At 45.2% G+C, this 25,470-nt stretch overlaps 1 protein-coding gene across 1 annotated transcript in view; it reads right to left on the bottom strand.

Annotated features, from left to right (window-relative positions):
- Positions 1-25,470, bottom strand: part of PTPRT (protein tyrosine phosphatase receptor type T) — a 1,068,951-nt gene that overhangs the window by 267,259 nt on the left and 776,222 nt on the right. Inside the window, exons 10-11 of the mRNA XM_032419927.1 lie at positions 20,702-20,903; positions 19,221-19,323 (exon numbers count right to left, since the gene is read on the bottom strand). Of these exons, the coding sequence (XP_032275818.1) occupies positions 19,221-19,323; positions 20,702-20,903 (305 nt within the window). The remainder of the gene's footprint in view (positions 1-19,220; positions 19,324-20,701; positions 20,904-25,470) is intronic.

Below are 25,470 nucleotides of genomic sequence, written 5' to 3'. Positions count from 1 at the left end.
AAGACTCACACTTTTATGACTTAGGAGTACAAAGAGCATAGATTCTAAACTCTGCATTAAATCTGAATTTTGGCTTTGAAACTCACTAGCTATGTGAACTTCCTTCAAAGATTTAAATGATATTTAAAAATCTGAGGACAATAAATGATTATTGTGAAAACTGAATAATAATGTAAGTGAACTTCTAGTTAAAAGTGGAAGATTTAATGCACTCTACTTATCTCTCCTTTCTACTGAAATTCCACTAAAATGACAGGAAAAGATGAAAAAGCATATAAATCCACAAGGAAAGAAAGAACAGGAGAGGGGCCTTTAGTGGTTGAGAAGTTTCAACAAAATTCTGGAAGATTAAAAATGGCCAGAGAATGGGTGTCTAGAGTGGGAAGATAAAGAAAACCAAACTGTAAAGAAATATGAGTCAGGGGAGTTCACTTGCCAATGGATTTCAAACAAGACTCTGATCTTGGAGCAGAAAGGTATGGGGAGTGTGGAAGTGAAATGTGGGGCTGAAACCAGGGGTGTTGATCAAAAGTCTGCATATGAATCCATCAAACTCTTGGACATGGGCCTCCATCTGTCTACTCTCTATTCTCACCCTTTAGGCAGAAGAGAAGAAGTTCCATCTCTGGAGAATCTGAATGTCTTTACTCCCCAAAACACGGCACTTCCAGTCAATTTCTACATCTTAATTTTATTTTTGTATTTTATCTTTTTTTAGGTTTCTTCTAATCTTTTAATCATTCTTTATATACACTTTCAATAGAGAATTAGAATTGTATTATATGTAGTTTTATATGTTTTTTTTTTATGTTGTGAACATTTCTTATTTACTCTTATTTACTCATTTAATCAGAAGGAAAAATAGCACAACTTCTCCCTTCTGCCTTTTTATATTATCAGGATATTACCTCAAATCCTATAATATTGTCAGATGTCTGAATTTCCAAAGATAATTAAATTTTGGACCTTTTCACTTCAGAAAAAACAGGGAAGAGGCATTGAGAATAGAAGAATAAAACTGAAGGCTACTGGAAGCTATGATGAGAAAGCAAAAGGCAAATACAGATTGATATAACTAATAATGTGTCACTTAATTTTGTATCATTACCGCAGGAAATTGCAGTATCTCAAGCAGATTATAGACAGGGTGACCATATTTCCCAGTTGGCCCACAAGAGTCCAGGTTAATGCTTATAGTCCTGCAGTATTTATTTGACACCCTTCATTCTCAAAGTGTTCCAACTTGGAATCAATTATATGGTCACTGGAGTAATTCATTCACAAGGAAAGTCTCCTGACACAGATACCTAGTTGTACACCATTGAAGAAGTGCACAAAGCAGGACATCATGTCTTAAATGCATGTCTTAAAATGGTTGCCCTTATCACAGATAGCACATGGTGGTTGGAATTACTTTTTTATTGTGGTTTCATCAACATATAACATATTAGTTTCAGGTGTATAACATAATGATTCAGTATTTGTATACACTGTGAAATGATCACCACAATAAGTCTAGTTACCTTCCATCACTATACAAAGCTATACATTTTTTTTCCCCTTGTGATGGGAATTTTTAGGATTTGCTCTCTTGGTAACTTTCAAGTGTCCACTACAATATTATTGACTATAATAACCATGCTGTACATTACTTCTCCATGACTTTATTTTATAATTGGAAGTCTGTATCTCTTGACCCTCTTCACTTACTTTGTCCCCCTTCCCTCGAGTAACCATTGCTCTGTTCTCTGCATCTATGAGTTTTGTTTTGTTCGTTTTCTAGATAAGTGAAATCATACAATATTTGCCTTTCTCTGTCTGACTTATTTCACTTACCATAATTCCCTCAAGATCCACCCTTGATGCAAATGGCAAGACTTCATTCTTTTTCATGGCCAAGTAGCATTCTGTTGCATACAATATACCACATCTTTATCCATCCATCCATTGATGGACACTTAGGTTGTTTCTATATCTTGGCTATTGTAAATAATGCTGAAACAAACATAGGAGTACACATATCTTCTTAGTGTTTTAATTTTCTTTGGATAGTCAGTAGTGGAATTGCTAAATCATATGGCAGTTCTATTTTTAATTTTTGGAGGAATATTTATATGGTTTTCTAAAGTGACTACATCAATTTACATTCCCACCAACAGTGCACAAGGGTCTCTTTTTCTCCATATCTTTGCCAATACTTGTTATTTCTTGTCGTTTTTGATAATAGCCATTTTAACAGGATGAGGTAGTATCTCATTATGGTTTTGATTTGCATTTCCCCGACGATTAGTGATGTTGAGCATTTCTTCATGTGCCTATTGGCCATCTGTATGTCTTCTTTGGAACAATTTCTACTCAGGTCTTCTGCCCACTTTTTAATCTTTGCTATTGATTTGTAGGAGTTCTTTATATATTTTGGATATTAACCCCTTATTGGATGTATGATTTACAAATATTTTTTCCCATTCAGTGACATGCTTTTTCATTTTCTTGATGGTTTCCTTTGCTATGCAAAAGCTTTTGTTTGATGTAGTCCCACCTGCTTATTTTTGCCTTTCTTGCCTTTGCTTTTAGAGTCAGATCCAAAAAATCATAACCAAGACCAATTTCAAGAAGCTTGTCACTTCTTCTAGGAGTTTTATGGCTTCAGGTATTTTATCCAAGTCTTTATTCCATTTTGAGTTAGTTTTTGTGTATAGTCTAAGATAGCAATCTAGTTTTTGTTTTGCATTTGTTTGCATGTGGCTGTCCAGTTTTCCCAGCAGCATTTATTCAAGAGACTGTCCTCTCCCCATTGTATGTTCTTGTCTCCTTTGTCATAAATTAATTGACCATATAATTATGGGTTTATTTCTGGGATCTCTGTTCTGTTCCATTGATCTATGTTTCTGTTCTTATGCTAATACCTGTTTTGATTACCATAGCTTTGGAATATGCTTTAAAATCAGGGTGTGTGATGCCTCCAGATTTGTTTTTCTTTCTCAAGATTGCTTTAGCTATTCAGGGTGTGTTATGGTTCCATACAAATTTTAGGATTATTCCTTCTATTTCTGTGAAAAATGTCATTGGAATTTTGATAGGGATTGCACTGAATCCGTGGAATGTTTTGGGCAGTATGGACAATTTAGCAATATTAATTCTTCCAATCCATGAGCACAGAATATCTTCCCATTTCTTTTTTGTCTTCTTCAATTTCTTCCATCAATGTCATCATTTTCAGCATACAGACATTTCACCTCCTTGGTTGAATTTATTCCTAGGTATTTTATGGTTTTTTTTATGCAGATGCAAATGGAATTGTTTTCTTAATTTCTCTTTATGATTACAATACCTTACTTTTAAATATGACTACAAGCCTTGTTGGTTAGGTGAGAAATGCACCAATATAAAAGAGAATAGTCAATTCAAATGGCAAAAAAATGATTCCAGAGGAAATGGAGATAATACAGCAGTCAGCAAAGCCTCTCTCTCTCCCCTAATCAAAATAATATCCTCAGAAAAGTTTGAGAAGTGATTGTTTCTATAAACAAGAAGTGATGATATGAGGAAGACAAATTCAGAGAACCATAAATAGCTCTTAAAAGAAAAAAATTGTAATTGCTCAAATTTTAAACAATTGCTATACAAGGGTTATTTTTCTAGAAAATAGAATGAAAAGACCAAAAAAAAAAAAAAAAGAAATAAAAAATGAAAGAAAAAAGAATATATAAGAGTAAACCTGAAATGATAGAGCTCTGTAAGAGGAAAAACATATGAATATCATAATGCAGATATTGCTTGAATAAAACAGAATAATTGTACATTCTAGGATGAGTTAAAAAAAAAACTATACAAGACAGGAAGAGTCATGACATGTAATACAGCATAGTGGTTAAGAGTTCAGACTTTGAAGCCAGACTGTTATGTTCAAATCCCAGATCAGCAACACACTAGCTGCTTGAACTTGGGCAAGTTACCTAATCTCTCAGTGTTTCAGTTTGCACATCTGAAAATAGGGGTCATGCTATTCTTACCTTAAAGGGTTTGGATGAGAATTAACTGAGTTAATATATGTAAAGAACTGAAAATAGTATCTAGTACATAGTAAGCTTTGAGTTAATTATACAATACTATAACAAAAATAGTATATACCACTTGGCACTGAAGTGCCCTGCCTTTATAGAATTATAAAATTAGCCATTGTGTATTTATTTAACTAAAAATTGTGGTATAACTACATTGGGAAGCTGGAAGGGAAGTACTGGATGATTTAAAACAGCCAAATTCTCATCTATAATAACAGGAAGTAAATAGATAATGTCTATAATCAATGATTTTACAACAGCACATTATGTAGTGACAATGCCAATTCCCAGAAGAAATAAAGAATTACAATGCGGCTGCCTTTGGGTCACAGGAGTGGGGCTTGAAAAGATGGGGGAGGGAATGGTCTTTAACTATCTGATTTCCTAACTATGTACACTTGTTACTTTGAGATTCTTTTTAATTAAAGAATGAAAAAGGTTAATATATATGAATTGGCTGTCAGTGCCTGGAATATAAGAGTAGGTACTCAATACATTTTAGTTAGATTTTATTCATTTCAGTAATTCCACTCCTGGGAATTTTTCCTATTTAAAGATACAATACCAAAAGAAAAACATGAATGTTTATTTCTGGGTTATTTATAACAACAAATAACTGGAAATGACCCAAATTTTCAACCATATAGGAATGTCTAAGTATTATGCAAAAATTTGGTTGAATGCTATAGGCAAGAACATAAGTTTATTGTTTCAGATGGCTATGGACTGGCTAAAAGCTACCCCACACAAATATACACATACACGCACAGAGAGATTGAGAGATCGAGAGAGAGAGAGAGAGAGAGAGAGAGAGGGAGAGAGAGAGTGCATGCGCCCTGATGTGTTTAGACAGGAAACATAAACCTGAGAAAACCAAGATGTCCAAACAGAGGAGATGGAGATATGGTGCATCTTAGAGCAGCTTCCTCTGCCCCTAAGGTCTCTAATGGGGGGCTTAGAGCTGCTTGGGACACTATGGAAGGGGAATTTCTTCCAAAATTCAGAGTTTGTTTTGAGCTCTGGGCTTTATGCTTAGAATTCACATCACTATTCAGGAAGGATGCACACTAACAATCTATGCCATTAATAGCAATTACTATAGGGCGCCTGGGTGGCTCAGTTGATTAAGCGACTGCCTTCGGCTCAGGTCATGATCCTGGAGTCCCTGGATCGAGTCCCACATCGGGCTCCCTGCTCGGCAGGGAGTCTGCTTCTCCCTCTGACCCTCCCCCCTCTCATGTACTTGCTCTCTCTCATTCTCTCTCTCTCAAATAAATAAATAAAATCTTTAAAAAAAAAAAAGCAATTACTATAGATATGTAGGGGCCTCTCCCTTGTCCTACAGTCAGACTCAGCATTAGCAAAGGCATGACGCACCTGGAATTCATTCTCAGGACTGGCTCAGCCTCCAGCTTCACAATGCTCAGAAAACCCATTTATTAGCAAAATATTGATGAAGCAAGGTGACGACAATGTAAAAAAAATGGACAACATAGTGCATCTGAGTCTCCATCTGAACCTACAGACAAGGCCTACAGCTCTCAAAGATGCTATGAGCTGGACAAGCCAGCTTCTGTGGATCTTCGTTTTCTCACCTGAGAAACGGGATACATTTTTCCTGCTTCAGTGGGATGTTATGAGTATAAAATGAAACGATGCTTGGGAAGTTGCTAATCATGGGTTCTGATCCAGAGTAGGAGGAGTTCAACAAAGCTCAGCTAGATGTGACTTGGGCACTCTGTGACTCACTCCTTAGAACTGTGCTTCTCAAAGTTTAGCATGCATCAGAATCTCTTGGAGGCCTTGTTAAAACCCAGATGGCTAGGCTCTAGCCCCAGAGTTCCTGATTCAGTAGGTCAGGGGGCAGGGCCCGAACATCTGCATTTCTAACAGATTCCCAGATCATACTGCGGGTCCAGGACACAGGCACAAAAATTACCAAAACCAAATGGAATAAAGATTGAGACTTTGGAGTGAGAAGAAAAAGGCAGGTGGAGAAAGTCTTCTAAGGGTTCCTCATCTGTCCTTTGTCCTGATGCCCACCAGGCAGAACTTTGATTTGGCATTTTTACCAATTACGCCTCCTTCCCAAGTTCCCTTCCAAGGTTCTCCCACCAAACCAAATCTCCCTTGTCAACTTCCTGCACTGAAAGATGACAACCCGCTCCCATCTGCCTGCATCCTACATGCTGATGCAAGAGGCCACCTTTTTAGGTTCCAAGAAATTATGCATTCGTTATGGAGGAAATTAACACCTCAAAGCAAACTATAATTAGGAATTCTTCAATTCAGTTTATGCTTTTTCAATTAGGCACTCTATAATTTTAATCATGGGAGCATTAACATGTTTCTGTAATTTATATACCTGTGGTATAATTAAGCCTGGGAAACACATTACTCTAAACCTGAATAGAAGGGATTGTTTCCCTTCACACTTGCGGTATTACAGGTCCCTAATGGAGAGATGATGCCAGTTTCAAAGGAGCCATTTCTAAGTTGCAGAGGCCAATGAAGGCAGTCGTAGACCATGTGATGCCTTTGAACATCTGGCTCGTGTGTAGACATCTGCATCCTGAAGCTTCAACTCCTATTGTGACTTTCAAAACATTCCCGCCATTGGAAACTGCTCTGGACAACTATTCTTGGAAACTAATTTCAATTAAGCAGGAACAGGGTGTCCTGGCAGGAGAGACGTTATCTGAGAGCTGTGGGAAGCAGATGGCTTGGAATTGAAGAAACTGAACAATAGGCTAAAACTTAGCCTGGAGTGGGACCAAACTCCTTTTTGTACATTGATTCCTCTCCCCATCTCTCTAATTCTGCTCCTCTCTCATAATTTCTGCTCTGCCTTTTAGCTCTAAAGCAGGGCCCGGATTCCGTGTGCAAGGTAGTTCTCTTGGGATTCTGAGCAGTTTTGCAAATTCAAGGAATTCAGAGGCACACTGAAAGTTTTTGTGCTTATTCAGACTGAACCTCTGAACTTTCTGAAGGTTAAAAACCTTAATTTTTTCCCCCCTCTTCCTGCTCTCCCCACAATAGCAAATTCAGATTTGCTGACTGCAATAAAAGGAAAAAGAACATAATCAAAACTGGCCCGGGGGGACAATGCATACAGATTCCAACCCAGCTGAGTGAGGCGCCCATAGAGATGCAGCATTTTGGCACTCAATATATTTTGTCTGATCTAAGAAAATATGGAACTTTTTATAAAGTGGAAGTTAGAAATGGATTTGTTTCTCCCAGGCTGTTCTAGCCTTCCACAACAGAATACAGATTTGTTCAGATCCTGACGCTCCATCTCACCAAACATCCCTCTTCTACCTAAGCCCCATATCTGCATCGAAGTGATATATTCAGATGTGCTATCAGCATGTAACAACACAACATGAACGATTTCACATGCCAGTCACTGTCATCATCGTAGGAAAACAGGGGTGTGTTTCTGGCCCCCATATGGACCTTACTTAGTGAAGTAAGCTGGCAGAGATCCTAGTTCGGCTCTTATGAGCTAAAATTGATTATCTTCATGCTGAAATGTATGCCAAAAGAGACACAAGTTCCAAAAGCTGTAAAGCCAACAGGGGCAACTCCAGAGTGAAATGCGAAACAACTACTTCCCCACGTCTTGAGAACAAGCAAGTATCAGCACCAGAGAAGAGAACGCTTGGTTCCCTGTACCGGCTCCTTTCTCTGCACAGATGCCCACCTGTAAACTAACCCAGTGGTGCTGAAGATGTGGTTTGAGACCAGCATGATCATCCTCTGGGAGCTTGTGCAAATAGAGATTCTCAGGTCCGGTCCTATTAGTCCTGGGGATGGGAAAAACCTACATATTTCCTAGCTCCCTAGGTGATTCTAATAGCCACTGGGATTTGATAACCCTGGGGTTAAATCATTTCCCAGATGCTACGCCAGTGAGCGGGATGCAGTGGGGCTTGGGAAGCCTCCCTCAGGAGGTCAGGGTCTGAGCAGCAAGTCAGCCCAGTCATAGGTCCCACTCGAGCTTTTGAGACTTACATTTTAGGCCTGAGTCTAAGCCCCCATTAATAGTCCCTTTGAAATGGGACGTGGGCCCTGACCTCTTTTGAGCAGCCCTCTGAGGGTCTAGAGCAATGCAGTGAAACAGAATTTTCTGTGATGATGGGAATGCTGTTCAATATGGTAGCCACTAGCCACATGTGGCTATTGTGCTTGAAATGTGGATGGTGTAATTAATGAATGGAAGTTTTAATTTCATTTCATTCTAATTAATTTAAATTTAAATAGCCCTATGTAGCTGTGGCTTCAGTATTAGACAGTATAGGTCTAAAGTCTTGCCCTTGAATCCTTCTTGTATTACTGGAGCTGCTACCCCTGTCCTATGAATACTTACTTTATATATTTATAATCTTTACAAAGTGCTTAGTGAGCCTACACTCAAGTGGAGATGCACCAGTGAAAGAGCAAACCATAAGCAATTGTAGCCAGGCAAGAAAAGGATGGACTGCATTCTGAAAGGGGGTAAGTACAAATTTCTTCTGCCTCGTGGCTGAGACTCTAACCTTTAGGTTGTTCTTGTCCTACCAAAAAGCCAGGACTTTCAAGATCACCTCTCTCTCTGCTACTGAGAGGAGGCAACTCTCTGAGCAGCCGCAGACAGCTGGAGCGAGCCTTGTGCAGAATGCTTTTTGGATGAGAGCAAACCTCCTTGGATTCTAACATGGCACAGATCTATGCACTAGCTCAGAAGAACATCAATAGATCAGGCTATAGAAATGCACTTGATGGAGGCTGACTTGAAAGTCTGACCTTTGGGCGGCTGCAGACAGAGAAACTGAGAACCATCCATTATCAGCTGCGCAAGATCTGAGACAAAGCAGTGATGCAAACTGTCACAGGGCCCAGAACACTGTGAGAAACAGAAGTCAGCCGAAAAAAAGTTGGAGCAAAGTGAGACCCAGGAGAAGACACCTTGCAGCATCACCGTTGCTCCTGCAAAGGGTTTCAGCACATCCCCAGGGTTGGGAGGATTCGAGTTATAAGAATTACATCTACTCAGACAGCTTGCCCATCCTTAGTTTGGCCTCTTTGGTCCTTGAAATACTTGGCTTCAGTGACCTTCACCTTGAATCCATTACCATCCATCCACTACCACTGCCAACACGGTGACACCCAGAGCCATATTCTCCCGTTGCTGGGCTCCATTACTAAAACCTTATCTTTGATCATTTTACTCTCTGAATGCCACTTCCCGTCTGTCTAGCCTCTCTCAGCCTTGTACCTTCTGCACAGTTTCCTCAACAGCATTGGGGTCACCTGGCCCTCAAAATCTGTTATCTGCACATCTACCTCCATGGGCTTTTAAAATCAAGCCTGGACCATATGGCCCATTTTTAAGCACTTCTGTTGACATCATCATCTTCCTTTTCCCATGGCCCTGGATCAAGGTAGGTGTCTTTCTTCTTTTCTACGGTAAGAGCTGCTGGGAGCTCTTAGAGAAAACTGAACTACAAAACTTCAACCATCTCCTATTTAAAAAAACATTCTTCCTTTAGCTTTCATGTTTTAACTCTGCCCTGGTGTTTCTTCTACCTCTTTGGCCAGCCCTTCTCCATCTCCTGCATGGTTCCTTGACAGAGCTTCACAGAGCTGTATTGTTCTTCATCTCTTCTCGTAGATACTCTCCCTGGATAAGGTCATCTGCTCCTCCCATGCTTCAAATACCACTTGAATGTTAATGGTTCTCCAATCTAAAACCCGCTGTTCTCATGCCTCTCTAGCCCTCCAGCCTTCTGGAATTTAAATAGTCCCTATGGTAGGAGGTGAACATGACAACCACACTCTCTTCTCCCTCATGCCAGTGACAGTCTGTTTCCATCTCTCCAGATGGCAGACGGTCCAAAATAGAACACTCTTTCGTTCTTCATGTTCTAGCAACTGCTCCTCCTGCTCCATTTAAAATATTTTTTCTGAAACACCTGTTTTTCCTCCTTGGTTTGAGCCTAAGGAATAAAATCCAGAATCCATCAACACCGGAACCAATTCTTGGTAAGTTGGGTTGTCCGGGGGCCGAAAAAGGGAAAGCCGCAATACAATTAGGGTGAGCTGAAGTGAATGTTAACCCACCTACATTATCTGGGGCCCACTCTTCCTCCCTTTTGTTTCCCTGCATGGTCTTTCCGACTGTGCCTTTGTGCCACACTCACCGGATTGACCCTGTCTCTTTAGCTTCAATGGTGGTGACATGTCCCTTTAATCATAGTTATGTGTGTCCTTAGTCACCATATTTAGAGTATGGGACAGCCCCATCGGGAACAGCCCTGCAGTAGTATTTATCCCACTATGTCTTATTTCTGGTTGTCTCTTTTTGTATCTGGCTCCTCTTCCCCAGTCTGGTGTGATGAAATCCCGGCATGCGGATAGACTTGGCGACAAACGGTATTACTTTCAGAGCTAAATCTTCTTGCAGTCTATGTGGGAGCACCTCTTGCCCATCCCTCCACCAAAGTGGGACACGTAGCACTCCCTGTCTTCAGGCCCCAGCAAAGGAGGCCCGGAGAGCTGGGGAACTAAGTGAAATAAATGGTATCTTGAGAAAGAGTATCCAAGTATAATTGCTGTTTTCCATCTCTCCCAATATGGACGGGGACTCAGGAACCCCTCAGGCTGCCCCATGCTAATAAATCCTCGAAAATATTCATTTCCCCTTCCTAATTGGACACCATCATGTGCTCATATCTGAGAATCAGATGGTAACGATGCCAATTTTGCTCACTGCAGCTCCAAGGGACCAGCAGAAGCCTTCTGTGGTTGTTTTATGTGTTCCCCATCTGGGCTCCACGGTTATTAAAGGAATCCTGGAAGAAATCTGGCAATTTTTTCTCTTCTTTCCAATGAAGTGTCTTCTTTCTTTAGGAGTTGACTGGATCTCCAATTTGTACTGCAGCTCGTGACTGTGCATTTCAAAGTCATAGTCTTAACGACCTGCACCTGTCAAATGCAAAGGGCTCAGGGGTTTCTCATCAGGGAGTAGAGAGAACTTGCAGTGGATATTAGAGGCCACTAGCCAGATTCCTGTCTCCATGTACTCAGACTGTCATGCTCCCGGCCCTCCAAGCCAGAGCTGCCCCACCATGTACTAGGCCTGAAGCATCCCATAAAAGCAGGTCACAAGTCCTAGCTCTGGAGGAGGTCCCTCAGAGGTCCCCCAGCACTCGCCTGGACCACACATCAAATCCCAGCCCTATTCCTGCCCAGCTGGTTCCTTATGCTCCATTAGGTACCAGGCCACATTCACCACCACTGGTCTCTCCTGGGTAATGTGTCCTCGCAGACTCTTTCTGCCCTCAGTGTTCCTTGGCTCAGAGAATGGCACCATCCTCCATCCCACTAATTAGCCAGAACCTGGGAGTCACCCAGGACAATGTCTTTTCCTTCCCACCCACCTGCCCACCCTGTAGAGAAGTCATCACCAAAGCTGCTGCCCATTCTCCCCCGCTCAAGGCCCTCCCTCCATAGCCACAACCGCTCAGCCTTGGATGGCCGTCCCTTCTCATCTGGAGAGCAACGTCTTCCGGCCCTTTCCCATCCAGCCTCATCAGGGGCCACTTGCCCTTGCATTTTCTGCCCACCTCTGTCCTCCTGGCCTCCTTTTAGTTTTTCCAACCTCATCTCCTGACTCTCCAGCCTGGTGTGATCTCCTCTTAGGTGAAACAGTGAGACACAGAAGGAAGAAAAACCAGCAAGGTATGTGTTGTCGAGCTGGCTCCCCTTGCGGGCAACCCGGGCTCAGTCCTAATGGAAGTATGTGAGGACCCGCGTGGCATGCATCTCAGAATGGCCCATCCGGAGGATAGGAGGCCGGGCATGCCTGGACTCCCGCCCGTGGTTGGCATTCAATCCCATGTGTTTCTGAGCTGTATCTGCCTGCTCACACGCACCAAGGTCTGTGGGGCTTTGGAGGGAGCACTGAAGCCAAGAAGAAGAGAGGGAGGGGGACTGGCGCTGGAGGAAGGGTCCTGTCCCTCTGCATGGAACCCACCCAGCTCAGCCGCAGCTGAAATCAGAGGTGGGGTGGAGAGGAGGCCCCAAGCCAATGAGAATGGGCTGCAACTGCGAACGGGTCCGTGTCGTCAGTCAGTGTCTGGTAGCATCTGCCCAGAGCTCCCTCTGCCATTAGGATGTCTGCACGTGGGCCTGCCTGCTCATGTCTGGGTCTCCGATGCTCAGCCCAATGTCTGGCACATGCTGTTTGCTCAAATTCCAATCAGGTATTTACTGACTTAATGAATTGTGAATGGAAAAACCTGACTCCTCTCCTGGGATCTGGTCTCACCTCTCCTGCTTGGTTTTGATTTCAGGTCCCCAGTCTGGTCCCCCGTATTTATAAGGTTCGCTAAAGAAAGCTCATGTGGGGCCCCAAGCCCCTTCCCGAGGATGCTTTGGGTCTGCTTTCCTTTGATTTCACAACATATGCGGGCCTCTCCTCCAAGTCGAGGGCGCTGCTCTTAGCCCTTGATTTGCTGGCCTTTCGGCAGTGGAGATGCCCCAGCCCCGTCTGCTTGATTCCGTGTTTCTGAAATGTGCCGAAATCTGAGGATGTGTTTGGGAGGAATACTGGTTTGAGGATTTTGTGACACTCCTGGAGATCACTGCACATTCCCCGATGTGTCACACTCTTGCCAGCGCCCTACAGGCAGATCTTCTTGGTGTCCGAGCAGCAAACAGCAAACAGGCATCCTCGTGCAGCAGGCCTCAGAGAAGCACCTTCCCCGCAGCTCCTAGGGCAGGGAGCCACTCTCTGCCAACAGCTGGGCCACCCCAAGGAGCAAGCTGAACAACGACTGGGCGCGCCTTACACAATTCACCTTATTGGACTTTTAAAACAATCTGTGACGTGGGTACTCCCATTTTCCCAGCAAGCAGCTTTAAGGTCAGAGAAATGAAGTAACTGGCTCGAGGCCACTCAGCGAGCCAACTGTGTAAGGCTGGATCTGATTCCAGAAGCCTCTGCTGTTCCGATGGATCCAGCTGGGAAGTGAGCTACGGTAGGAGGAACCTAAGAGGTCAGGGGCTGATAGAGACCGACACTCCAAGTCCCTGACCGGGGAGCGGCCAGCGCCGAGTGGGAGCCCAGAGGGGAGCCGATGCAGCCTGCCGCAGGGTGGGACCCGTACACTGGCCGGGTAGAGAAGACGAGCTCGGCACAGAGAACGGCTAGGCGAGGGAGGGCTCGATTGCTGAGAGGAGAACGAAGTGTTCCCTACACCTGTCAGGACAAAGTCCAAACCCAGAGTGAAGATTCTTTACCTGGCTCCGGCCTGCTCCTTTGTCTCCCTCCTCCTCTCCGCCCGAGCGCGCTGCTGTTCACGCCACCACACGTGTACCTTCTCTGCCTCGTCTCCCGCGTGTGCTGCTTCCCCCTCCTTCATGGAGCAAACTCCCCTCAGCTGGCAACACTGCCTCCAGGAAGCCCTCTTTGCACCTGAGCTCATCAGACTCAGGATGGATGCCTCTGCACAGAACACTCTCATAGAAACCTCTGACCAAGCATTTTTTTCTTTCTCTGACTGTCTTCCTGACAGAACTACATCATCCAAAATGGTAGCCATGAGCTATGAATGACCTTGAAAGACTCTTTAAAGTAACTTAAAAAATTAAAACTCCAGTTCCTCAGTCACACTGGTCATATTTCAAGTGCTCAGTAGGTGGTTGAGTTGGAGGTTATGACCGTTTGGAGGTGATGACCGGACGGCACAGACACAGGACATTTCCATCGCTGTAGGAAGTTCTACCGGGCGGTGCTCTTACGGCTTCGGAGACAGCTGAAGGCAGCGCCTGTGAACTGCATCTCCAGTCCCAGGACCTGACATCTACCAGGTGTGCAGAACAGACGTGCTGAATCACTCACTTAATTGTGTTTCCGAGGACCTACTAAGTGCCGGCCACTGTCCCAGGAAAAGGGCATCCATCAGTGTCAAGCCTCAGGTTTGCTGGAGCTCATCGTCTAGTGAGGGGTGGGCAAGACACAGAACCAAAGAAAACCTACTGGCAGGTACATAACACAATTAAAGAAAGAATGAGGAACTGGGTCCTGCTGAGTAAACACTGGTAAAGGGGGCAGAGTGAAGGGGAATAAAACCAGAAGCGGAGGTCATAGCCAGATTCTGATGGGCCTTGAATTCCGTGCTAAGAAGCTCGAACCTCCCTCATACAGTGGAAAGCCAGTGACCCACTTAAGAATTTAAGGGAGCATCCAGCAGCTCAGTGGGGGATGGACTGAAGGAAGAACAACTGATGGCAGGCAAACCAGCAAGGCCACCATGGCAGGTCAAGGGGGTGGATGCAGTGTGGCAGAGGGGTACAAGAAAGAGCTAATCCCACCGCTGATTCTGGGGTGTGGTGGTGGGTAGGTCCCTGTGACTGACAGGAAGGGAAGGAGAGCAGGGGGACAGAAGGACGTCCCCAAAGAAGCCAGCTGGGGACCTGGGGGGGAAGGTCTGCTACAGACTCTGGGGCTCTGCTTCAGGGACCGCATTATGGGTGATAAATTCACGGCCAAGTTACTTTCTTATGAAGGTTACCACAGATACATCAGCGTGACAGGTGAGGCGTGGGGGAAGAAGGTTTGGTGGGTTCGAGTTGGAGCTGAATATTAGATTCTAGTCACTATTTGATTGATCTTTTAAGCAATTCTGGGATTCTGTCACTTAAAAACCAATAAATCTTTGAAGGCCTGGGGAAAGCAATGCAAAAGCAATAAATCTCCATTGTGGAGTATTAGAAAAATAGGCCAAGCTTCTGAGGTGGTTTGGATGGAGGGATGGGGGTGGAGGAGCCCCACAAGACAATCCGCTCTTCTCCTCCTTGCCTCCCTGCGTGGTGGGGGGAGGGGGCCTGCAGCCGAGGCTCAGGAGGGAGGCTGCTGGAGAACCGGCTGCTTCACTCAGGGACGTGCTGGGGTTCACAAGTTACAGGCTGGACCTGCACCATCCTGGGCTGGAGGCCCCCTGTGAATTTACCTTGCCTGCCCCAAATTCCCAAGTCAATGAGAGCTCACTCAACAGCCCTACCAAAAGGTTACCGAGACCTCACTTGACATCCTGGGCAGAGAATACAGAACGTCCTGAGGGAGCAATGAACTCAGAAGCAGGAAGCGAGGTCCATGCACTGGCTCCATGGAAACGAGCTCCATGACCCTGGGCCAACCACTTAGCATCTTAGACCTCAGCTTCCTCCTCTGATATGCAGATGGTACTCCCCACCAGCTGACTCATTGGGTAAGCGAAGATCACATGATACAATGGAATTAAAGGAGCTATCAACCAGAAAATACGATTCCAGGCACCCATGACCCAATCCATCCAGTGGGCTCACCATGTCCTATGGTTAGAGAGCCTTCACTGTCTTCTTGATGCCCATGCTTCCCTGACCTGTGGGACTCCTCACTGGACTGCTTGCCAGGGTTGTGCCCATCCCTCTGGCCAGTCCAGTTCTCTCCATCAATACACTGTCCCCACAGGCTTCACAGTATCTTGTTCTGCCAGTTTCAGTACTGGGTCTGCTTACCTGCTCCATGCCCTGCCTCTCTCCCCATTTGCATGCACACTTGCTGGATGCTAAGCCTCAAGAGGATAGGTGTGTATCGACCTTGTGTCTTGCTCTATCTCCATTGCTTAGCTCAGTTCCTGAGACACAGCAAGGGCTCAATATATATATGCTGAATGACCTAATGGTCAACTGCCTCTCAGATGGGCATCCCAGTGCCTAGAGTTCAAGATGAAAGAGGGTTAACGTAACTGAAATCTTCCATGACATTGCCACTGCTGTTATTGCCGTTGGCCTGGAAGTCACGCAGGCCGGCACTGGCTAGTCTCCTTCCCTTCCTGGCAAATGCCCAAGCAACAGTCTGAAAATAATTCCCGAAACTGAGCGTACACCCACCCTCAGTGATCCAGAGCCTTGAGAAGAAAAGCAGCCAGACATTTCCAGACAGCAAGCATTGCCCCTTTGAGCGGTGACATTTAATTTTTTTTTCCAATGGAAATGTCACGAAAATATGGCATGCACAACTTTCTCCTCGGGAGGTAGTGTGAAATGAGTACTGGCTTAGGGTCAGCTGAACTGAGTTTAAATTCTGCCTCTACCGCGGCTTGTCTCGTGGCCTGGGTCAACTTACTTGGCTTCTATTGATCTCCGTTTCTGTATCTGCAAAATGGGGAGACGATTATGGCAATGTTGTGAGGATACAGAAAGTTTATGTAGGGCGACAGGCACGTAGTGAGGGCTTACTCATTACGCGGAAACTAGCAGGCTCTTTTCACTTGAAGACGCAGAACCTAACGCTACATTTTTAGTTGAATCAGAGCAGCTAACGAACATCCATGGCTGTGAGTGGCTGCAGGGGCCAGAGCAGGTACACCTCCCCGTTTGCTGAGTCATCTGTGATTGTTTTGTAGACTTGCCCTGTTTTTTTGCTCCCTGCTCACTGTCATTTCTCACTGCTACTGGGGCATTTCCATTCCCACCTCCTAATCACCGCAGTCTTAGGACGCAATAAGCTTAGTGCAAACTAAGAGCATGCAGGCTCAGAGGGGAAGTGTAAGGGGCCCCTTTGGGGGGGAGGGGCTGGAAAAGCTTCCCCAGGAACATTGGTTTGGGCTGCTCAGAGGACCCTTTTGCTGGTCTCTGGAGTTGGGCAGGCCTGGGTGTTAAGTCCCATCACATCACTTACTGGCTCTGTGACCATGAGCTTTTAGTTCCCTCATTTAACAGGGACATAATAATACGAATAGGTTAGTCAAGGTTAAATTCTTGGAACCTAACAGTCGCCCAATAAGACACGGTGATAATTACTCCCATCTGTGTTCAGCTAGGCTTGATGAGTTTTCAGAGGCTCACAGATATATAATCTGATTCATTTTGAGGATGGGACCCTGGATCCTCTGTAGAAAAAGTAACTTGATCTGCCACTGGGCAAGACCAAGATTGCTTATTTCTCAGTATAACACTTTTTTTTTTTTTTTCTGAAAAGAGGTTTTTGTGCAACTTTGTGCTGGAATAAAGTTAGGGGCTCCTAGGTAAAAAGACAAAGCCCTTTCTTTCCCACCATGGAATTAGGGTCTCGAAAAGCTCTGGAAATTTGAACAGGTTGTAAGCCTCATCTCATCACTTACTGGCTCTGTGACCATGAGGAAGTGGGCAACACTGTGACCCTATAGTGAGGGTAGATTTTCAAAAAACCTGTTCTGAATAGAACCCCCTAAGTGCCACAGAGAAGAAGCAAAGCTAAGGAAGGAACTAACTCTCTAAGGTCTGCCTTGCTTTGGGCACTTCCATATTTTATTCAGCCTCTATGAAACAGCTACCATCCATGCCTTCCTGATAAGGAAAACTGAGGGTCAGGGAGATTAAGTATCTTGCTCAAAGTCACACAGCAGGGATGGAGCAGGATCTGAATCCAGGTCAGCAGTCACCAAAGTCACATCCTCTCCATCACCCCACACAGCAACCAGCAGTCGGCAGCAAGCTAGAGAGAACCTGCACCTGCCGGGAGCCACACGGTTGGATGCCAGCTGATGAGGTCCCCTTGCTGACCTGCAGGCTTGCAGTAATGCAAGGGGACACGGGTCTCCAACATAAAGGTCATAGGCTTTCGGTCAGATCTGGCCTGTGCACCTGGGTCAGCTGCTAACTTGCTGTGCAATGTTGGGCAAGCTGTTCCTTTTTCCCGGACCATACTCGTACCACCTAAGAGGCTCTCTTAGATTTTGAAGTAGTGACCAGTCCTGCTGTATGAGAGGCTGAGAGCTGGGAAAGGGAGAGAGGCATTGGTGGCCCAAGGGGAACACATGATTTGGCACCTGGGGGACCTGCATTCGAGTTCAGCTCTCCTACCGACTCCTGTGTGTTCCTGGGCATTTCCGAGCCTCGGTAGCTTCCCGTGAAAATGAGGACAATCACTTAAAGAATGTACAGAGAGAGTGAAATCCGTGCACAGAGAGAAGCAAAGGACCACGCTGCCTGAGAGCAACAGGGAGAAAAGCAGTAAGTCAGGTAATGATTCATCTGACAGAAGAGCCACCATCTGCTCTGGCTCATCACAGGTAGGACAGTTCTGGAACAATGCATGTGGAAAATATAAGACAAAAGTTCTATGGCCAGGAGCTCCACGAGTACTACACACACCTGTTGCAAGGCCTGACTCAGAGTCAAACACTGTTCGAAATCTTTAGAATATGTGGCAACTTCCAAGCTGTTGGCCGTTGATTCTGTTTCCTCTGCCACTTACACTTTCTGGGTAGAGCTGGATCCAGGTCAGAAAACAGAGAACTAGACCATCTCAATAGCCTCCATCCTGGCTGGTCTCCCAGCCTCCAGTATCATAAAAGTCACATTGCAGGGGGCTATCCAGTGGCTCCCCAAGGGCCCTCAGAGAAGCTGGAACTTCTCAAACATGGCCCCCCTTCTCACCCAACCGCTCCTGCCTTGCCCTTGATGCTAAAGGAAGATCCTGAGCCTTGGATTAACTACTCCTGGTTGCTCCCATGATATCAGGCTGTTTCTCTCCTTCATGCCTTGCTCATGCTGAACCCTCTTACTACTTTGGCAAAATCTTATATAACATTTAAGATACAGCTCTGTGTCACTTGAGAATGTCAGCTGGGAATGTCTTCCCTGAACTCTCATAATGACCTATGTATATCTCCATAAGCACGCACTCTATTGTAATTATGTTCTCATGTTTTTTGCTTCCCAACTCAAGTGTGACTTTCTTTAGAAAATGACTTCTTCACGGCTAGTTCACTGCTGTCTCCCAAGTAGTTAAACGGCCTGGCCCTGAGTGAGTGCCCAATAAATGTTTGCTGAAGGAATGAATAAACAAATCGTTTTGATGCCCTGTGCCCCACCCATTCCTGGCATGTAAGATGCTCAATGCATGCTTGTTGAACTGAGCTGAGCCAATTTTTTTTTTTTTTAAAGTAGGTTCCATACTCAGCATGGAGCCCAACATAGGGCTTGAACTCATGACTCAGATCAAGACCTGAGCTGAGATCAGAAGTCAGATGCTTAACTGACTGAGCCCCCCAGGTGCCCCCGAACTGAGCCAATCTGAAAGCTGCAGCCCTGGGGCAAAGTGTAGTTGCTGGCAAAGTCCAAGGGAAGAACCTTTCTCACCTGACAGGGGCTCCCCGTGACTGAGCGGGCTTCAGCATCACCGTGATGGTCGTGTCTGTTTCATTCAGTGGGGTGTCTGTGTCATATTCAGGCATCGACGGAGCTGGGCAGAGAGCAGAGAGAGGAGGACACTCAGCACAGGTCCCAAACCCAGCTCACCACCTCCCCGTTGGGGCCATCCCTAAAGATACCCAGGATGACCAGTAGGGGGACATGTGGGAAAGGGTTCGGTGAGAGGCACATGGTGTCCCAGGCTTTCAAGAGAGCATGCTCTCCCTCCCACCTGCCCTCGGGTCCCTCCCAGGTGCGCAAGAGTCTGGGGAAGAATGGCCGTGAGGTGGCCAGCAGCCCTCAGGAATCAAAAAGTTCCACACCAAATAAACAGATAAATGCAGGAAGTCTAAGTACTTAACAAAGACGTGAAGGCAGAGCCGATCTTGTTCAACACATTTGAAATGCAAATCACAGCAGTGATGAACTAGTTCCTCTTATCTTTTCTCTCTCTCTCTCTCTTTTTTTTTTTTTTTTTTCATGAGACCCTCCCTTCTCTCAGCCCCAACTGATAGGAGTATGAAAATCTAATCCCTTGGGAAGGTAATCTAGCCATTTATATTAAGAGCTATTAAAACCCACATCCCTTTTAATTCAGTATTTCAATTTCTGGAATTTAATCCTAAAGTTATAATCCAAACCAAGGAATTAAACTTTATTCTGTAACAAGTTTATGAAGCATTATGTTATAAAAACATGGAAGCACCAAATATATCCAACCACAGGGGAATGTTTAATTAAATAACGTCCATCCACTTGACAGAACATTACCATGAAAGCAATGTACCAACATGGAAAACGCTTATGGTATAAAGATAAGTGAAAACATTAAGCTGCAAAAACCACTGTGGGTATCTATACAAACTATGTATGTATGCAGGCCAGAATTGCACAGTCTCAAAAAATGAAAATTGTAAAATGGGATCCGAGATAATTCTGTATTGATGTTGCCCGGTGGTGGAGGGGGCCCTCCCAGGGACGGCAGGTGAAATCTCAGACTTCTATGGCTTTGGACTAGTCATTCATTCATTCATTCACTCACTCACTCATTCTCGGACATTTCATGAGAACTTGTGCTGTGCTCTGTACTGCCAAAAGGAATTTGCTGAAAGCACATTTTTACAAACCAATTTGTATGAGAGAAAATGTACTATTTAATGCAGTTGTGTGGTAAATTATTTGCTGAATCACTTAGCATTCCCGCTGGTCTAGTCTAATTAGTATGTTTTTTACACTTCAGGAAGTTCGTGGATTCGGTTTCTTCACAAGACTACCATGCTAACACGTTAGGGACTGCATCATCCCAATTGCTCCAATACCACCAGGTGACAGCTGGCTCTGCCCTTTTTTGCTCCCAGAAAATTAGGAATGGGGAAAAAAAAACCCCAGAATACGCTTCTTCCCTTTTCCCTTTCTATTAAGAGAGATACCTGAAATTTTGGTGGCAATCCTAGTGGTGACAGGGGGCCCGAAGCCTTTTGCTGTGCTGGCCTTGATGGTGAAGGAGTAGGTGGTCCCTGGGTACAGACCCACAAAGAGGTGGTGGGTTTCATTCCGGAGCTTGAAGACTTTCCCCCGCTGGCTGGAGAGGTCAGCACTCGGGTCCAGTGAGCCAACAGCCTTGTAGTTGATCTGCACGACAAGCCAGCAAACAAACAGGTAAATACCTCACTCAGGAAGCCGGACGGAGCTCATCCAGGGGAACATCAGGAGAGGCAGAGAAAAGGAGGCATGTGGGCTTGAACAGCAAGCTCTGCTGTGACCGTCCACTTTCCAGATTATCCCAGCCTCGAATACTCCACTGTTGATACACGGGAGCCTTGCTGCCCAACAGACACGGAATGTGAGCCACACACCTGCTTTTCAACCTTCTAGTGGTCACATGAAAACAGAAGAAAGTAAAAAAGAAAGTAAAATTAACTTTAATAATATATTTTGTTGAACCCGATATTTGCAAAGAATTATCATTTCAACCTGTCATCAGCCTAAAAATCTAACGCGGTATCTTATATTCTGTTATTCATACTAGGTCTTAGAAATCTCGTATGTACTTTGTCCTTAAGGCACATCTCCATCTGGACTAGCTACATTTCAAAAGCTGAGGAGCTATGTGTGGCCAGAGGATGCCATATTGGACAGCACCAAGAGCGGTGTTTATGCACGGCATCCGGTAAGAATGGTTTGGAAGGCTAATTTAAAAGGCAGTTCCCGTGTCCCTTGGTGTCCACATGGTGCTCTCTGGTGCTTTTTCTTTCTTTCTTTTTTTTTTTTTTTACTGCTCTTCACTTTATTTTTTTAGATTTATTTTTATTATTATGTTATGTTAATCACCATACATTACATCATTAGTTTTTGATGTAGTGTTCCATGATTCATTATTTGCGTATAACACCTCGTGCTCCATGCAGATGTGCCCTCCTTAATACCCATCACCAGGCCAACATATCCTACCATCCCCTCCCCTTTAGAACCCTTAGTTTGTTTTTCAGAGTCCATCGTCTCTCATGGTTCGTCTCCCCCTCCGATTTCCCCCCCTCTTCACTCTTCCCCTCCTATCTTCTTCTTCTTCTTTTTTTATTTTAACATATAATGTATTATTTGTTTTCTCTGGTGCTTTTTCATGCATTATCTTGTTCCTCTTCCCCAAACCTTGGGGCATCAGGATACTTACTCTCATTTTTAATGGTGGAGACACTGAGGCTCAACTGGAAGTAACTTGCATGAAATCAGCACTTTCCAAACTCTCTACAGTAAAGGCCCAGTTTTGTGTTTCTCAATCCACTGCTGACCCATCATGATCTGCAGACCACATGGGCCTCATCACGTGAGTCTGGTCATAGCCAAACTGGTCTGCACTCCGTGTGATGAGACCCGTCCACTCATCACACACTTGGGTGTTGCAGCAATGTCAAGGTACTACGAGAGTTTCTAAGCGTTCACTCTCAATTTCTGCACTTACCCTGCTGTGAAAGTAACCAAACAGGTGGCATTCCACCATCAGCCCCCACAGATCACATTTTGAGTGCCACATTCCTAAATCACACAGTTGTTAAAGTGACAAACACAGGATTGTGTGTTTGTTTCATCTAGTCTGTTCTATTAAACATGTTTTATTAGAGTATAACATACATACAGAACACTATACAGTTCAATGAATTCTTACTAACAGGACACAGGCCAATAACCCAGCACCCAGTCAAGAGACAGAACATCACCAGAACCAAGACGTAGCCTTTGTGCCCCCTTCCGATCTCCCGCCTCCCCCCACCGCAACCCAGCAAGGATAACCTCTATCCTGACTTCTAACAGCACAGACTAGTTTTGCCCAGTCTTGTACTTTATATAAATGGAACCATACAGGGTGTACTATTGCATGTCTGGCTTCTTTCACTCCACATCATGTTGGTGAGAGTCATGCAGGCTGTCCCGTGTCACTAGGGATCATGCATTCTCATGGTTATGCAGTGTTCTACCACCAACACGCGAGCAAACCCAAGTCTGGGGGATCTGAATGCTGTGCTCCTTATTCTATAAGGAGCTGCCTGGCTTGGAGACAACACGTCATTACCTAAAGAATGCATTCATTCAATCCATTTACTCATCCACTTATTCGCTCCTTCACGAATGTTTCCCGCGCAGGCCTGTATTCTGGGACCTGCACTGTGTTCTGCGGGGAACAGCCCAGGTGAGTGCAGGCTTGACCCTGTGCCCTGGGGTCTTCCGTTCCAGAGCGAGGCAAGGCAACGCCACAGACACCGAACGTCACTCTGTCTTCTGTAGAGAACGTCTCAGACTCAACGGGGAGACCAAACCCAGACCGCAACAGGAACACACCAACTTTACATCCGAAATAAGCAGTTGGCTGTTTCTGGCAAGGGCACCAGACGTTTTAGAGACAGAGGTAAGTTCTCTGTCCTCCGTCCTGCAGTAGCTGTGTAGGAATCAATGTCACCTGCCGAGGAGCGAGGCCAGACTACTTGGGGCAGAGCAAACCCTGGAGGAGAAACACGCAGAGCTGAAGGATTTGGGCACTTTGCAAGCAGAGCCACCGGCCAGGGCCACCCGGGCTGCAGGTCCTTGGCGAACCTGTCCCCCGCTTTCCCTCTGATCACCTCTGCCTCCTCCACGCTTCTCGGAGGGAAGCACTGCAAACAACTGCCTCTCTGTGCGTGAGTGCTGTTCCGAGGCGGGGGGCACTCGCAGGAAGCTCTGGATAACTAGCACCCCCAGTGACCAGACTCACGGTAGCTGATGTACACATTCGCTGGGCTCCTCCCACGTGACACCCCCACAGCATCCCAGGGGACTTCTTGGAGGGATTCCACTCCGACTGCCTCCAAAGGTAGCCAGCTGGGGAACACATCCATCACTGGCTTCCTTTCCCTTCCCCACTCCCGCTTCTCAGTAATCTACTTATATTCGAGTCTATGTCTCAGGGTCACCAAACTAAGACAGTGTGCTCCTGGAGGTTTCTCAGGGGAGAAGTGAGCTGACATCTGATGATGACAGAGTCAGAGCAGAGGTGAGAGCATTCTAGGTTCACAGCAAAGGGAACTGCCTGGGTGAAGGCCTGGGGGAGGAACAGGGTTGGGAGGAGTGAGGAGAGCCCAGTGTGACTGGAGGGTGGTGAGCAAATGGGGGAGCTGAGCCCCCCATGTGCAGCTGGATTCCAGTTTCCCAGTGGCACAAGAACAGAGACATCCAGAGAGCTCTGCTGGGTAGCAGCTGACCCCAGTCCACCAGGTGCTCATGCATTTTGAAATTCTGCCCCTGTCCCCCTGCCTGGGCTGGTGGCAAGTACACTGATACACAGACACTGGGAGGTAAAACTCATGCCTTATTTACTAGCCAATTCCTTTCCTGTGCTCCAAATTCAATCCAAAAGCGACTCAATTTCCACCAAGCTGTCAATATAATATACCGTGCTCCCCTGCTCTCCTAACCTTTCCTGGTATTACAGGATCCTCACTTACTTGTAATGAAACACTATGAATAAATCAATGTATGTTAATATAGCGTGTCTTCAATTTTTTATGAAGGGCTTCACCAAATCTAATTCCCACTGCTTTGTCAGAAACAGTCTTTGAAAAATTTAACTTGCAAGTTTTACAAAGTTAGTCGGGGACTGGCCTGGGGAGGGAAAGCCAGGAGGTGAGAAAAATGGAATGGGATGGAGCTGTGTGGCCATAAAATGCATAATGCAATGTGAACTTTGGAACTGGAAGAAGAGCAAGATTTGTTAGAATAGCAAACATAAAATAAAGAGTTAGTGGGGGAAAGGGTGCTGAGCTGCCTGTCAACCTGGGTCTCTTTTGATCGCTGTCAGGGAGATTCCCAGCCAGAAGCCAGAGTGAGCACTTCATAAGGAGAATCCAGTCATATCACCCCTTAGAGTCAAAAAAGCAGTGGTTTCCCATTGCTCTTGCGATTAAGAGCACACTCTTACCCTGTGGTTTTCATCACTCTCTGCATGAGCTGGCCTCCCACGCCATCCCTCTTGTGTTCCAAGGCTCTATTCCAGTGTCTGAAAAGAGCTATGGTTCCTTTGGCCACAGGGCCTTTGCACCAACTATTCTGTCAGCTGAGAACACTTACCCCTTCCCATGCCTTCCTTTCACCTAATTAATGACTCCTCATCTTTAGATCTCACTTAAAATGACACTTCAACAAATGGATGGTCACCAGAGGGGAGGTGGGTGGGAGGATGGGTGAAACAGGTGAAGGGGATTAAGAGGACACTTATCCTGATGAGCACTGAGTAACATACAGAAATGTTGAATCACTGTATCATACACCCGAAACATGTAACATTGTATGTTAACTATACTGAAATTTACAAAAATAAATACATAAAAGGCACCCTCCCCCTGCAAATGACACTTTTCATGAGTACCTTCTCCGACTCTCCGGTCCTCCTATTTTATGTTCCCAGAAGAACATCTCTTCCCTTTGAACCACTAACTTTACAGTGAGCCATGCAATTGTTTCATTCATGAGTCTCTTTTCCACTAGCCCAAGGGTTGAAAAAGTAAAGCCTGGAAGCCAAATGTGTCTCATCATCTGTGTTGGTACATAAAGGTTTACCAGAGCACAGCCATGCCTTTGTTATGGATCACTATGGCTGCTTCCACACTTCAAGGGGGGAATTAAGTCATGGCAGAGAGACTATGGCTCATACAGTGTAAAACATTTACTCTCT

This window comes from Phoca vitulina, unplaced genomic scaffold (genome assembly GCF_004348235.1).
Source record: "Phoca vitulina isolate PV1807 unplaced genomic scaffold, GSC_HSeal_1.0 scaffold22, whole genome shotgun sequence".
Classification (NCBI taxonomy): Eukaryota; Metazoa; Chordata; class Mammalia; order Carnivora; family Phocidae; genus Phoca; species Phoca vitulina.
This window is presented reverse-complemented; position numbering and strand designations above follow the sequence as displayed.